We start from the raw sequence: 13,639 nt of genomic DNA, 5'->3' as shown, positions 1-13,639 counted from the left end.
GGGGAACTTGCCGTGGCTCCTCTGGGGAGATGCATTAGCTGAGGTTCTCCCTAGAAACCGAATCGACAGGATATCTTCTCTGCTACCTCTCAAGCATATATGGGAGGGAGAGAGAGAGGGAGGGAGTAAGCTTATTATGGGAGTTGGAAAATGTGATGATAGAGGGTAAGAATTCCCATGATATACCATCTGCAAGCCAGAAACCAGGGACTCTGGTGGTGTAAATTCAGCCTGAGTCCAAAAAGGCCTAGAACCTGGAGTTCTCATGTCCAAGGACGGGAATGGATGGATGAGCCAGCTCCGGAAGAGAGCACAAATTCACCCTTTCCTCTGCCTCTTTCTTGTATCTGCACCATCGAAGGATTGGAGGACACCCGCCCCCCTTGGGGAGATGATCTTCCTTCCTCAGTTTACCTATTCAAATGATAATCTCTTCTGGAAATACACTGACAGACGCATCCAGGAATAACGTTTTGCCAGCATGTTTCATCTGGCATCCCTTAGCTCAGTCATGTGGAATTCATGGTTAATTCAGGACACCTAGAATTAACCATCACAAGGGCTGACGGCCTCTGCCTTGCTTTCAGGCCCCTCCCACAGAAGAGGGCGTGAAGAAGCTCATCCAGCTGGTGACCACCTATGCCCAGGGCTTTAAGTTGTGGCTGGGTCCTACCTTCCCCCTCCTCACTTTATGCCACCCTGACACCGCCCAGGCTATCACCAGTGCCTCAGGTACCCATGCAGAGCTTGTGGTGGGCGCTGGGAAACATGGGAGGCCTTCTAGCCTCTCCCCCTCCAAGCTTCGGTGTGGCCCCTGTGGGACCCAGGCCCCTCTTCCTGCTTGTCTCTCAGCCATGTTCCTCTTTCCTTCATGTATTCACCAAGCCCCATCTCAGCGTCTCCTCCCTCCACTGCCATCTGTCCCTGTCTTTGTGTTCTGGGCACCACTGGGGCCCCAAGAAGCCTCAGTTTAGGGCCCTGTCCTCGAGGAAACCCCATGCTTGAGGAAATGGATGTGGACAGAGACATCTCAAACTTCATGGAGTCAGGAGTCGAGAGAAGGAGATGGGTGTGGCAACCCGGAGAGCAAGGTGTTTGCTGGGGCAGGCTGGAAGGCTTCCTGGAGGAGGAGTTGCTAGAAAAACGAGTAAAAGGTTTTAAAGCAAGGGGAAGTGTGATTATTAGTATCCAGGCCCCCCTGTCAGGCCTGGCACCAACCTCATCTGTCCCTAAGCCTACAGCACGATGGGGATTTCAGGCTGGTGGAGAATATGGGCTGCTATTTATGTGATGTCCACCTCTGGTGAGTTTATTCCTTCTACCACATCCTGTCCCTCATCCACCCTATTCATTGCTCTCCTGCTCCAGGCCACAAGAACCTCCAATGGGAGATCCCACCCCAGTCCGAGGCCCTTTCTTTCCCTCTGCTCATCTTGTCCCTGGACAGGCCAAGCTAAGCAGGGGCAGGGGCAGCATCCCACAGAAACTATGACTAACCTCAAAACGCTGAGTGACTCTGGGCAGGTCCTCAGATCTGTCTGGCTGCTGAAGTCTCTTTCAGTTGTGAGTGATGGAAACTCAAACCCATGTGGTCTAAGCAAATGAAGTGAATCAGTGGGCTCTAAAGTCCGGGTAGTGGTCTTCAGGCATAGTTGGATCCAGGTGTCCATCAATCCACATCACTGGGAATCTGTCTCTTTCTCTCAGTTTTACCATTCTCTTTGTCACTCTGCCTTTTCTTATGGTGTCAACAATGAGTCTCAGAAGCCCAGTTCCAAACAGAAAGCCCACCTTTTCCCCAAGGGTTCCAGAGCCTATGCTTTCTACATTATGCTTGATTGTATCTGGTATATGCTTCCACCTGGGATCATATGGAGAAGTCAGCATGTGTGGGCCTCAGCTGTGGCTGAGGACATTTGGGGCCTGTCAGAGCATTTTTGGTTCTTCTCTGAGATGTACTGTGACATTGTCTTTCTATCCCACTTCCCATGTCTTGGCCACGTTTGGTCCTTGTCCAAGATTTAGGACCCAGGGTCTGTTTGAGAACTGTCTGAGATATTATTTTTGTCTTAATAGACTTAGGTCTTAGGGTAGATGTGAATTATGCCTAAAGATTGGTCTTGGTTACACCTGGGCCATGTTTAGGGTATTAATGTCATCATACTCAAATGTTATCTGGGACCAGTCATAGGGGTACACAGAGGTCATATCAGATCATCTCAGGGCCATGGCAGAGCATGTTGTTTCTTTTAGGCACATGTTGTGTCTTTTAGGTCATATCAGATCATCTCAGGTCCATGGCAGAGCATGTTGTGTCTTTTAGGCATATGTTGTGTCTTTTAGGTCATATCAGATCATCTAGGTCCATGGCAGAGCATGTTGTGTCTTTTAGCATGTTTTGTCTCGTGTGTTTTGGCCACATCAGGGAACGCTAACAAATGTCAGGGCAACATCCCAGGTCCCAGATCCATGTCAGAAGAGAGCAGAGCGTGCTGGAGGCAGACAGGGTGTCCTGGGTCCCGGTAAAGCCATTCAGTAGAGCGCTGAGCTATGCGCAGGTGTTGGAGAACACGCTGGAGCATGCAGGAGTCCTGTCATGGTGTGCCGGGGCATGCTGGGTTATTGCTCTACTCTGCTGCTGCAGCCTGGTCCCGTCTCTCCTTCCCTCCGCCATCTTTCTGCTGTGCTGGGTGGGGAGGGCGGAAGTTCACACCCATGGCTTGGAGCATTCCTCCATGCTCAAAGTCCTTTTTTCACCCCTCTCCCTGACCCTTGATGGTTCTCAGTCATGTCAGCTGCTGACGCACCCAAGGATATGCTTTTCTATGGCTTCCTGAAGCCCTGGATGGGTGAGTAATTGCAGGTGAATGGGGCCAGGGATATCCTTTAGGGATAGGGGAGGGGGCTGCCCCTGACCACTAACCTTGGCTGCCCTGGTAGGGGACGGGCTCCTACTGAGTGCTGGTAACAAGTGGAGCCGCCACCACCACATGCCGACGCCCGCCTTCCACTTCAACATCCTCAAACTCTATGTGGCGATTTTCAACAAGAGCGTGAACATCATGCACGTGAGTCCCTTCAACTCTGGGTCCAGCTGGAGCCTCGGGGCAGAGAGACCACAGGCTATCTGGTCTGGAATTTTTGTTGTGCTTTGGGGCCAATGCTCTTCCTCTCTGGGGCTTGGCTTTCATATCTGTAAAATGGGAATAATAATCTCTACTTAAAGGTGGTAAGATCATGTAATGGAGTCATGTCTCTGGCACATAGTAGGTCTCAGAAGGTGTGAGTTTCCATGTTTCTCTCACAGAAACCCTTCAAACTCAAGAGAGTAAAAAGAAAGATTGAATAGTAGCAACTGCTGAGTACAAACCACCTCAAGACCCATTGGTTTAGAGCAGTAAGGGTTTATGATACCTAGCAAGTCTGTGAGACAGTTGGCTGGTTCTTCTGCAGGGGGATGGGATCACTCTTGGTACATGAGCAGCTGTGGGTCAGGCGGGCAGCTTTGCTGATCCTGGCTCAGCTTATTCACTTGTTTGCCTGGGGCTTCAACAGCTTCAGGTTGATCTAGGATGGCCTCAGCTGTGACACCTGGACTTTTCTCCATGTGTTTCTCTGCCTCCAGGAGGCACCCGGCTGTTCACACGGCACACACTTGGTTCTGAGAGACTGAGAGGAGACTGCAATGGCTCTGGACATTCTCTATGCAGTGTTTCAAAGTTCAACCAGGCTTAGGTCAGCGCAGACTCAATTGGGTGTAAAGCAGGCCCCGTCTCTTAATAGAAGTTGCTGGAAAATCAGTGCAAAGTGTGTGAATACAGGGAGAAGTGAAGAATTGGGAGTTGGGATTTTGTGAAGTGCTTAGGATGTTTTTGTTACTTGCAAGCTGGTGAGCTAGCCTATTAATACTTCATGGATTCTGCCAGGAGAGATGAGAGTCCTGGGTCAGAGACGAAGGGTGATGCATTACTCACGGCATAGCAAGCAGCATGCTCTTGGTTTGCCTCATTTCTCCATGCAGATCCACAGGGTGCCACAGAGAGGTTTCAACAGCTGCCTGCTCATGCAGTACCTTGCATGGGAGGAAAAGAGCACTGGGCTCAGGGAACTGCTTTTACAGCAAGCAGAAGCAGGCCGGATATTGGTCCAGGGGAAGTCATTGTCTTATCTCTCAATGCTGTCTGCAAACACAGCTGCAGAAACAGCCCAGGTAAGAACAACAGGGTCTTACATTCTTGGCATATCCAGCCAGATGCTCAGGTCTGATGGAGGAGTACCTCTCACAACAGGGAGAAAGATATATATATATATAATAAAATCTTCATGTATATAAAATATATATAAAGTATAAAATATATTTTAAAATGTTTCATCTTAAATAAATATATTTTATAAAAGTGTACATATATAAGTTCTGGGATACACGTGTAGAACATGCAGGTTTGTTACATATGTATACATGTGCCATGGTGCTTTGCCCCACCCACCATCCTGTCATCTGGGTTTTAAGCCCCTCATGCATTAGGTATTTGTCCTATTCCTCTCCCTCCCCCTGACCCCCACCCCTGACAGGCCCCAGTGTGTAATGTTTCCCTCCCGCAACAGGGATATATTTGAAATGAATTTATAGCAAAGGAGATGAGTAAAACCAGCATTTACTGAGCACCCACCATACGCCAGAAACGGGGCCATTTGCCAACTCTGTGATATATGTTTTCTAATTTAATCTTAATACCTCTGTGAGGTTATGGTTGGTTGTGTCCTATTGCAGATGATGAAACTGAGGGCCAGAGAGATTAGAGACCTCACCAAATTTCAACCAGATAGTAAGTGGGCTAGAAGTGGTGGAGCAGAGATTGTACCCTGGTTTATCTCTGTCCCCAGAGCACGTGCTTCTAACTGTTACTAAAGATTTGACAGATGGAACCTACGGGAGTGCAGGAAGTTGACAAAGAGCATAAAGACCACAGGAGTGCAATATTGGGGTTCAGGGTGCCCTCAGCTCCCCTGAGAGGCTGTTTCTCCAGGTTCTTGGTCTCCTGTCCTCTCAAGAATGAGAGAGGAGACCATGGCACAGTGCACAGTAAATGCCAAACTCAAAAGTGTTTGTAGAAAGTGACTTATTTAGAGAGAGGGAGAAACAGGAGGAGAGAGAAAGAAACAGCTAACTCTCATGCTGAGTGAGAGCATCCACAAAGATGGGATCCAGGAGAGGAAAGCAGCTTCCACACTGAGTGGAAGGGAATAGAGAGAGATGGAGTTTAGGAGGGGAAGACAGGCTTCCACGAGAGAGTGTGGAATGGGACCCCAGAGGGGAAATCCAGGAGAGAGAAAGATGGCTTCCACCAGAGTGTTGGTGGAAGGGGACCCGAACATGGAGGTCGAAGGGGTGTGGAAGAAGGGGACTTTTAACCTGGAAGGAACCCCCACCTTCTCCAAGACCCTTGGCCAGTGAAAGGAGTTCCTTAGAACTTCCCCTGGAGTGACTGACTCTTAGCTTCTTCCGGCGCCCTCGAAATTCAAACATAAACCATTAAATCTCCCGGATGGAGAGAGATGAGAGGCGGGCATGGCGCTGGGAAATTCTTGCTCTTAAAACTATGCCCACACCTTCCCTCACTCCCTCCCTCTGAACAGGAAAGTCCAACTTCTGTTAGAACATGGGCGTCGGTCCTCTTTAACTACTTCCTGCTGAAATGGGGCATAGAAGGGACCCCACAGTTGAGGTTTCCTCCAGAGGGGAGCTTTTCAGGGGTGCAGGTTGATCTAGAGGTCCACAATAGAGCTCAAGAGCCAAGGACATCCAGGGTTCCAGCGGCAGGATTATTTGTGACCTTATCATTTGGTTTACAAAATAGCAGCATTTTTCCTAGAAACAGGCAAATTTCCTTCCCACTATGAAAAGGATACTTGTAGTTCGAGAGATAGGAAAGTTGAGGGCTATAGTCCTGTTAATACCAGGATACAACTTAGACATGAGTGGTTACTTCCCTGAGGATCTTGTTGGAAAAGCAGATGTATATCCTCTAAAGGCTCGCAGGGATATGAAGGGTTGTCTCCTGGAACTTCAGGCTGTGGAGTGCAGGGTCTGTGACTTTCCTCAGGGGGTATCCAAGCCTTCACCAAAGTGTGATGAATCCATCAGTCTATTTCCAATACCTTAACTGCCGTTGGAGTGGACAGAATGACCGAAAATGGTCCTTCCGAGGATGGGCCTCGAGAGGGAGGGTCTGAGGGGAGAGAATTAACAAGCACCAAGTCTCCATGGCAGGAGAGAAATACTGAGAAGGCCATGCAGTGTCCAGGAGAAGACTGACTTCCTGGACCTCTATGGTCAGCTTTACCTGGGGCTCTGTGAGGGTGACAGCTCAGGCTGCTACTTGCTCCAGGAACCCTCAGTCCTGCCATTGGGTCATCTGGTCAGACATCTCAGGCCCTGGAAACCTTCATCCCCTGGTAGAGTGTGCTTTCCAGTGATTCCCTTGGCACAGCAGGCATGGACAAGATGGTGGTCCATTCCTCTGGGGACAATTTCTTACAAAATGTCCCTTCAGGCTGCACTGGTAACAAGTTCTTCCACACTAGCGGCTTACCCAACTCTTTCCCTCATTTGAGCCCCTACGGTCTGCTTGCCTGAAAGCCATGACTAAGGCTGATATCTCGAATTTCTTTCAGCCGTTCCTACCGGTCTGTATTATAAAACACCAAGGTTGCCTGGTTCAGTAATGATTCTAGGCTCTGCTCTGGTCCCAAACCCAGCTACTGGAGCTTCCTCCTGATATTTGCTGCTGAATAAGTAATAAACTTGTCTTTTAGTATTAACTGACCCTCTATGGAGTCCGGTGACAGGGGGTGTACTTCCTTAAGCCTCCCACAATCACTCAAGGAAAACTGTTGGGTTTTCTTCCCTCCCCTTTGGGGGTTAGATTTTCCATTCGGCAGAAGGTAATTTGGCCATGCTGTTTGGCAGAGAAAAAGAAGCCACTTCATCTTTAAAGACTGTGTGCTAAATTGATCCCAATTTTCCAGCATACAGTTTTTTTTTTTTTTTTTGAGACGGAGTTTCGCTCTTGTTACCCAGGCTGGAGTGCAATGGCGCGATCTTGGCTCACTGCAACCTCCGCCTCCTGGGTTCAGGTAGTTCTCCTGCCTCAGCCTCCTGAGTAGCTGGGATTACAGGCACGCGCCACCATGCCCAGCTGAATTTTTGTATTTGTAGTAGAGACGGGGTTTCACCATGTTGACCAGGATGGCCTCGATCTCTTGACCTCGTGATCCACCCACCTCGGCCTCCCAAAGTGCTGGGATTACAGGCTTGAGCCACTGCGGCCGGCCCAGCATACATTTTAATGGAGACTTGAGCTTGGGAATAGAAGCACCCATCTGAAATTGAACACAAGGCCCGCATCCCCAGTTAAAGAAATTACAGCCGCTTTGACCTGAGGTGTCCCCCAGGTAAAACAGGTACTGAAACGAAACGTCTTTCAGTCAGGACCCCGAAATTTCTTGTGCCCAAGATGCATGATCCATCTTATCAGAGGGGCTCCCAGGTACTGGATTCCAATCATGACCTGCCGGCGCCATGGGACCACTAACTGCCTGCGTGACCTCCAGTGAATACCACAGAGGCATGGAACGAGAGGAGCTGTTGGGTTGGGTAGTCACGTACCAAGGAGCCCCAAGGAGGCCAGTGAGGCTCAGGATATAGGTACCAATATTTCCCAGGAAAAGTCCGATTTACACCAGCCAGGTTATAAAACTGCGCAGAAGGGTAAACTCCTAGGGAGGGGCCATTAGAACGCACAGCTCAAAGAAGGCAGGCGGGGTGTGGCTGAGGCCGGAACAATACCCTCAGGACCGGGGCCTCCTTTCCCCAACCCATTTTCCATTGTAGGAAAATGCTCTTAAGATTGTGAGACCTGCCATTGACCATTTGGTCCTGGAACCGGTTTAACTATGATCTTCCAGGTGGAAAAGTTCTGCCAGAGAGAGCCAATCCTAAGCAAGACAAATTATACGCCAGACACAAAGTCCCACAGCCTTCAGCTTCTGCATTTCCCCAGAAGGTCTCACCAATTACAAGACTGGCTCCACCAGGGATTTGAACCAGCAACCTTGCAGCTCCTACACCTCACCCAGCTGTGCAACAGGCCCCTTGCAGTAGGTAAGGCAGAAAGCTTTCTTTTTTTTTTTTTTTTTTTTTTTTTTGAGACGGAGTTTCACTCATGTTACCCAGGCTGGAGTGCAATGGCACAATCTCGGCTCACCGCAACCTCCGCCTCCTGGGTTCAGGCAATTCTCCTGCCTCAGCCTCCTGAGTAGCTGGGATTACAGGCACGTGCCACCATGCCCAGCTAATTTTTTGTATTTTTAGTAGAGACGGGGTTTCACCATGTTGACCAGGATGGTCTCGATCTCTTGACCTTGTGATCCACCCGCCTCGGCCTCCCAAAGTGCTGGGATTACAGGCTTGAGCCACCGCGCCCGGCCAGAAAGCTTTCTTAAGCCACATTGTGAATGCGAACGCTGCACCCTGGGGCAGTGTGGCCTGCCTAAGAGCTGGGCGGGGCTGACAGCCAGCAGCCACTTCGGCCGCTTCCGTTGGCTCAGAGCCGCAGGCCAGCAGAAGAAAAAAGCCGCTTGCCGCGTCAGTTTAAAAGCCGTGTTCGCGGCTGCTGGGCCACTGAGTCCCCAGCCCCTGCAGCGTTCAGTCACCATATTGACCCCGTCAGAACCACTTGCACGTCTGGGCCACTTCCCGAGCTCCTGCCCACACGGGGACCCGTGGCCGGCAGGCAAGCGCCCTCGGAGCCTTTTTACCCTGCTGCCGGGGACTGGGGGACGCCGAGAGGCCTGCCAGAGCCAGCGCCAGGCCGCCGCGCTCCGTCCCCCGCAGGCTCCGATGCACCTCGCCCCTCCCCGCTGTTTTCCCGGCCCACCGCACTCGCTTCCACCCCTGGGGCCCCGGGCCGTGCTCGCCCACTGTCCCACAGGCTCCCTCAGGCTTCGGTCCCAGAGATAATATCCGAAGGATAGAGAAGGAGACGGAAAGCAGAGAGAGCCTGAAGGTAAAGAAACTGCGCTTTTAATTCGGGCGGCGTGGTGCCTCTGAGGCGCCGCCGCCCCGTCCCGCTGCCCCGCCTGGCTGCGCCGCTTCCGCTGTTCATAAGGAGACAGCACAGAATGGGGCCGGGTTCACTCACGATTTTCACGTCTTCTCCGGCTCGACCCCTTTCCTGGCTGTACCCCTCTCCTGGCTGGCTCTCCAAAATGTAATATTGGGGTTCACGGGTTCAGGGTGCCCGCAGCTCCCTGAGAGGACGTTTCTCCAGGTTCCTGGCCTCCTGCCCTCTCAAGAATGAGCGAGGCGACCACGGCACAGCACGCAGTAAATGCCGGATTCAGTGTAGAAAGTGATTTATTTAGAGAGAGAGAAACAGGAGGACAGAGAGAGAAGCAGCTAAGTCTCACGCCGAGTGAGAATCCACAAAGATGGGATCCAGGAGAGGAAGGCAGCTTCCACACTGAGTGGAAGGGAACAGAGAGAGGTGGAGTTTAGGAGGGGAAGACAGGCTTCCACGAGAGACTGCGGAAGGGGACCCCAGAGGGGAAATCCAGGAAAGAGAAAGATGGCTTCCACCAGAGTGTTCACGGAAGGAGACCCGCATATGGAGGTCGAGGGGGTGTGGAAGAAGGGGATTTTTAACCTGGAAGGAACCCCCACCTTCTCCAAGACCCCTGGCCAGTGAAAGGAGTTCCTTAGAACTTCCACTGGAGTGACTGACTCTTAGTTTCTTACCGCACCCGTGAAATTCAAACATAAACCGTTAAATCTCCCGGATGGAGAGAGATGAGAGGGGGCCAGGGCGCTGGGAAAGTCTTGCTCTTAAAACTACGCCCCCTTGTGGACGCTGGAAAGAGAACACCTTCCCTCAGGACGCTGAGCTGGGACTTGATCCCAGGTCTCTCGACTCCCAGCCAGGAGTCTTTACCTCCTAATAGTAACAGTCTCTGCTCCTATCCAAGGCTGGTCCTCCCTGAGGATGGGTTCCGGGGGCAGGGGAACAGGAGGATGATTGCAGGTTGTCCATCTTGATGTCTGGGTCTGGGAAGGAGCTCTAAGGAGGTAGTTCCCAACTTCAGCTCTGTTTTTTTTTCTCTGGCCAGGGCAAGTGGCAGTGCCTGGCCTCAGAGGGCAACACCAGACTGGACATGTTTGAGCACATCAGCCTCATGACCCTGAACAGTCTGCAGAAATGGGTCTTCAGCTTTGATAGCAATTGTCAGGAGTGAGTCCTTCTCTCGGGCCTGAGAACTTGGGCCACGATCTCAAGGGAGTAGGTTGGAAAGGGACGAGTGACCACGGTAACCAGAAGTGCCTTCCTGAAGGAACTGTGTCACCGCTGGGCTTTGAAGGGTGGGGAAGGGGAGAGAGGAAGCATGGTCCTTTCAAGTAGGTAGAAATATCTGAATATAGGCAAGAAGGCTAGGATGAGGCAAGCATGCATAACAGGCAGTAGAAATGAGGTGGTGGAAGTAGACGGGGCTAGATTTCAGGACACTGAAAATCAGGAAAAGTGGCATGAACTTTATCAAGAGCTTCCCAGGAATCTTTTGAAGGGGTCTGAGCCGATGACAGGTGCAGTCACAGCTGAGCTCTGTGGAGGTCTGCCTGTCATGTAGACACTACATGGGGCCGACATTGGATGCAAGTCGGTTATGGTGGGGGCTGAGCCACAAAGAGTGGAAGACAGTGAGGTCTGAGTTTTGTGAACAGTTTTTGGAAGGAAGAGTCCAGACTGGATACCGGGTGTGAGGGACAGGAGAAAAGCATGGTGTGCAAGCTGTGCTCCGGGTACCTAGGTGCATGGAGGCAGCTCTCAGACATGGGGTGCCTGGAGAGAAGAGAGTTTGGAGAGTCAAGGCTCCTGGCTGTTTCTGGGTGCTCAATTTCCTGATGGGCGGTAGCTTCTAGCTGCTGCTGAGAGGTGCTGCTGGGGCTTTGCATATGTTGTTACCTCCTTCATGCAGGAAGCCCAGTGACTATATCACCGCCTTCTTGGAACTCAGTGCCTTTGTAGAAGAAAGAAACCAGCAGATTCTCCTGCACTCGGACTTCCTGTATTATCTGACTCCGGATGGGCGGCGCTTCCGCAGGGCCTGCCGCCTGGTGCACGACCTCACAGACGCCGTCATCCAGGAGCGGCGCCGCAGCCTCCCCACTCAGGGTACTGATGGCTTCCTCAAGGACAAGGCAAAGTCCAAGACTTTAGACTTCGTTGATGTGCTTCTGCTGAGCAAGGTGGGCTTCTCTGGGATATGAGTTCAAGTAACAGAGCGGACATTTATGCCAATGTCAAATGAAAGAGCCTGCAGTCAATCCAGAGGGCACTGGGAGTCATGGAACACGCTTGAAAAACACAGGTCACAGAGAGGGTTGAGAGATGTCTGTGGAATTCAGCAGCAGGAGACTGCTACGTTTGAGACAGTGAGGAGCCTGACATTTTCTTTACTCACATCTTAGTAAATTAGTGACACTTTTTTATGCATATTTCTATGTCTAGGTCTTTGTCTATGTCTGTGATGACAGATGCACCAAACCCCTGGGTTACAGCAGCCTGTTAATCATTCACAACAGTAGCAGCAACCAGAGGAGGACTGTAGAGCTGGCTCTCCATTCCCATATTCCTCCTAGGGGAGCACAGTGATTTACCTGTAAATACACCAGAATGCAGAGCAGAGCGGGGCCCCCCATTATTACATCTTGGAACTTATATAGGACAGCTAGCAATCTGCCCCTTCTTCCTTCCAGGGTGAGAGGGAGAATGAGAGAGAGACAGAGAGGGAGAGAGAGGAAAGAGAGAGATGTTTGCTTGGTTCTGGAGTAAAAACTACTCCTCTCCAGGGAGACGGTCATGCCCCTGGGTTTATAGGTCTGTGACCCTGATGCCTTCTGGAAAGCTAAGAAGGACTGGGTTTACCAGTCTAGAATGTGAGCAGCTATCCTCAGAGCAATACTTGACTTCTAACCTCCAAGCCAAATTGCCATCGAAATATGCTGTGACCCAGCTTGCAGTAACGCTTTACTGCAAAAGTCCTCATTATCCAGAAACAAGAAAATATCCATAGGTCACTGACTCTTCCCAGCAGGGCCACATAGGAGGCAAAGAAGCCAGGGGGTTGTCTGTGGGTGGTGGGCTCTGATGGTGGTGTCCAAGAGACATCCAGGAGTGCATGATGGGCTTGGGTTTCTGGAAGGAGGACGGATCTTCTGTAACTGTTTTAGGTTTGACTCAAGAGCCCTCAGAGCTGGTGTGATGTGGGGCGTGGGTATTGTCTTACCTTCTCTCCAGGATGAAGATTGGAGAGAGTTGTCTGATGAGGACATAAGAGCAGAAGCTGATACCTTCATGTTTGGGGGTGAGGGTCTCAGTGTGGGACTGCAGTGGGGACAGGGGACTCTCCATCCCAGGGACGTGGTGGGTGGATCCTAGATCACTCCATTCTGCCCATCCTCCCCCTCCCTACCTTCTCTCCAGGGCCTGAAATTATGGGTGCTGTCCACCCTCTGGTGCTGAAGCAGCCCAGAAACCCAGTTTTGCTTGGCTGCCCCTCAGGCCATGACACCACGGCCAGTGGTCTCTCCTGGATCTTATACCACCTTTCAAGGCACCCAGAATACCAGGAACGCTGCCGGCAAGAAGTCCGAGAGCTTCTGAAGGACTGTGAGCCTATGGAGATTGGTGAAACTCCCCCTGCACAGAGACTGTCCTGCAGGTATGGGGCTGGAAGGCTTCACACAACCTCAAAGTCCTGGGACCCAAACTATTACTCAGACCACGGAGCAGGTGAGGCAAGAGTTGGGCAAGGTAGATCTTTACTCCACCTCATAGAGTGTGGGCTTATGGCGTTTCTCCTTTCACCCAATTAGCCTTCGCTTTCAATGTATCTCTGTGCGGAAGGCTCAGCTAAGTGTGTCAGACATTGTAAATCCTCCACATAAATTATAGTTTAATTGGAATACAGAGACCAGGCAGGAGGAGGAGATGAAATGTACAGGTATTAATCTCTTCTTCCTTATCAGAAGGAAACCTGGCATAAGAAAGTTCATGCTTAATGAGCTAAAGAGTAAATCAGAAAACTGCAGGGGTGATGATATGCCCATGGTGGTGGTGATGGTGGTGGGGAATTCCCTGCCCTGGGACCTCCCTTGAATTAATTTCTCCTCAGGACAATGGGAAAAAAACATTTAATCCTTGGAGGGTATTTTGTTGTTGTTGTTGTTGTTTTGTTTTGTTTTTGCCTGAGAGTGACTCTGATCCTGTTTCTGATGGTCATGTTCCTAGCTTTGTACTGAGTAAGTCACGGGCTTTGTAGCATCTGGAGTGATTGGGGTGACCCAAGATCCCCAGTTCCCATGTCACAAATGAGGATCCCACATATCTGGGCAGAAATGGAACATTATTTCTGGGTATGTCTGTCTAATCTATTCATCCAATCTCTCTAATTTCTCTATCTATATTTCTATCTGCCTGCCCATCCATCCATCAGTCCATCTTATCTGTAAGTTCATCTGTCTATTTATCCTGTCTATCTACCTACCTACCTATCTACCTACCTATCTATCTATCTATCTATC

The 13,639-nt window shown here is 50.7% G+C and overlaps 1 protein-coding gene across 1 annotated transcript in view; it reads left to right on the top strand.

The window, feature by feature from the left end:
• The window catches only part of CYP4F71 (cytochrome P450 family 4 subfamily F member 71), a 27,984-nt gene extending 15,038 nt beyond the window's left edge, over nt 1–12,946 (top strand). The window contains exons 3-9 of the mRNA XM_037735864.1: nt 588–732; nt 2,796–2,849; nt 2,941–3,068; nt 10,168–10,289; nt 11,032–11,302; nt 12,354–12,420; nt 12,618–12,946. Coding sequence (XP_037591792.1) covers nt 588–732; nt 2,796–2,849; nt 2,941–3,068; nt 10,168–10,289; nt 11,032–11,302; nt 12,354–12,420; nt 12,618–12,931 — 1,101 coding nt within the window. The 3' untranslated portion in view covers nt 12,932–12,946. The remainder of the gene's footprint in view (nt 1–587; nt 733–2,795; nt 2,850–2,940; nt 3,069–10,167; nt 10,290–11,031; nt 11,303–12,353; nt 12,421–12,617) is intronic.
• Nucleotides 12,947–13,639: the final 693 nt, after the last annotated feature.

This window comes from Cebus imitator, unplaced genomic scaffold (genome assembly GCF_001604975.1).
Source record: "Cebus imitator isolate Cc_AM_T3 unplaced genomic scaffold, Cebus_imitator-1.0 Scaffold1034, whole genome shotgun sequence".
NCBI lineage: Eukaryota > Metazoa > Chordata > Mammalia > Primates > Cebidae > Cebus > Cebus imitator.
The sequence above is the reverse complement of the archived record's forward strand: the minus strand, read 5'-3'. Positions and strand labels throughout refer to the sequence as shown.